Consider the following 1,862-nt stretch of genomic DNA (forward strand, 5'->3'; position numbering starts at 1 on the left):
CTCTCTCTCTCTCTCTCTCTCTCTCTCTCTCTCTCTCTCTCTCTCTCGCACACGCACACACACCATACATGATAATTTTAAAATGTAAAGTGCGTTTCCATTGACTTTATTACTCTTTGTAATTCATGAGTGACTGCCCTTGTCTATGTTATGGTGAAATGTAGTCTCCCTGTGGAACCATGAGGGTGAAGAAATGAGGAATGGGGCTTGGCTGTTATATCGTTAACCAAAATTTACTTATTTCCAGGTCGCATGACCCTCCCACAGGCCTAGGTTAGAATAGATGGAAACCCCCTCACCATTTTTTAAGACAGGGTCTCATTATGTAGCTCAGGCTAGCCTGGAATTCACAATCCTGCCTCAGCCTCCCCGATGCTGTCTGCCTCTGGTGTGTTGAAATGGTTGTTGTACGTTTTGTTCTTTTAGATTCAGAGAGATGCAGCAACAATCATGCAGCCGTACTTCACGTCCAACGGCCTGGTCACCAAGGCCCTGGAGCACGCCTTCAAGCTGGAGCACATCATGGACCTGACACGCCTGCGCTGCCTGGGCTCACTCTTCTCCATGCTGCACCAGGCCTGCCGCAATGTGGCGCAGTACAATGCCAACCACCCAGACTTCCCCATGCAGATCGAGCAGCTGGAACGCTACATTCAGGTCAGGGGTGGTCCTGGCGACTTAGGCCTGAGGAGCTCTAAAGCATGGTGTCATGCTGAGCATGTTGCTTCCTGAGTAAAGGTCAAGCTTTCTTGGGGAGGCGGGGCTGAGAGAGTCACAGAAGGTGTCCACTGTCCGAGGAGGCTTCAGACCTAACTCTGCCATCAGTGTCTTTCATTTGGTTCAGATTTCATAAAAACTCAACTCAATTTCATTTTCCATAGCGTTATCTGGTTTATGCCATCCTCTGGTCCTTGTCTGGAGACAGCCGGCTGAAGATGAGAGCAGAGCTGGGCGAATACATCAGGAGGATCACCACCGTGCCGCTGCCCACGGCTCCCAACATACCCATCATCGACTATGAGGTGAGCGTGGCTGACACAGCTGATCGGACGGACTGAGGGGGATCTGTCGTAGAGCAGCAGCCATTCCTGAACTCGGCATTATCTTGTAGTGTTTGCAAGACAGCAGGAAGTGTGGATGAGCTTGTCCTGTCGGTAGTTTGGAGATTTAAACTGTTCAAACAAGGTAGTCCTGGAAGACAGGAGGCCAATAGCCACAGAGTGCCTTATCCCCATCTTGTATGTAGGTGTCCATCAGTGGAGAGTGGTCGCCATGGCAGGCCAAGGTGCCTCAGATTGAAGTGGAGACACACAAGGTAGCAGCCCCAGATGTCGTCGTGCCCACGCTAGACACAGTCCGCCATGAAGCTCTCTTGTACACTTGGCTGGCTGAACACAAACCCCTGGTCTTATGTGGCCCTCCTGGGTCTGGCAAGACCATGACACTCTTCAGCGCCCTCCGGGCCTTGCCTGACATGGAGGTAAGACCAGGAGATAGTATAAACAGTGAAGTGTGAAGTGTGATCTTGAACATGAAGCTCACTTTGTGTCTGCTCACCAAAGGTTGTGGGCCTAAACTTCTCAAGTGCCACCACACCTGAGCTGTTGCTGAAGACGTTTGACCACTACTGCGAATACAGGCGCACACCTAACGGCGTTGTCTTAGCTCCTGTCCAGCTTGGAAAGTGGCTGGTCTTGTTCTGTGATGAGATCAACTTGCCAGATATGGATAAGTACGGCACACAGAGGGTCATCTCCTTCATCAGACAGGTGTGTGTGCCGGGCCTCTTCTCCCCTGTGCATGACTGTGTCGGTTATCCACATCTCGTTCTCCCTGTGCATGACTGTGTCAGTCATCCACAT

General features: G+C 51.1%; 1 protein-coding gene across 1 annotated transcript in view; it reads left to right on the plus strand.

Moving 5' to 3' along the window:
- Nucleotides 1–1,862, plus strand: part of Dync1h1 (dynein cytoplasmic 1 heavy chain 1) — a 62,625-nt gene that overhangs the window by 35,676 nt on the left and 25,087 nt on the right. The window contains exons 36-39 of the mRNA XM_028764406.1: nucleotides 427–657; nucleotides 882–1,022; nucleotides 1,247–1,480; nucleotides 1,563–1,769. Of these exons, the coding sequence (XP_028620239.1) occupies nucleotides 427–657; nucleotides 882–1,022; nucleotides 1,247–1,480; nucleotides 1,563–1,769 (813 nt within the window). The remainder of the gene's footprint in view (nucleotides 1–426; nucleotides 658–881; nucleotides 1,023–1,246; nucleotides 1,481–1,562; nucleotides 1,770–1,862) is intronic.

Source organism: Grammomys surdaster, unplaced genomic scaffold (genome assembly GCF_004785775.1).
Source record: "Grammomys surdaster isolate TR1022 unplaced genomic scaffold, NIH_TR_1.0 144, whole genome shotgun sequence".
In the NCBI taxonomy this organism is placed as follows: Eukaryota; Metazoa; Chordata; class Mammalia; order Rodentia; family Muridae; genus Grammomys; species Grammomys surdaster.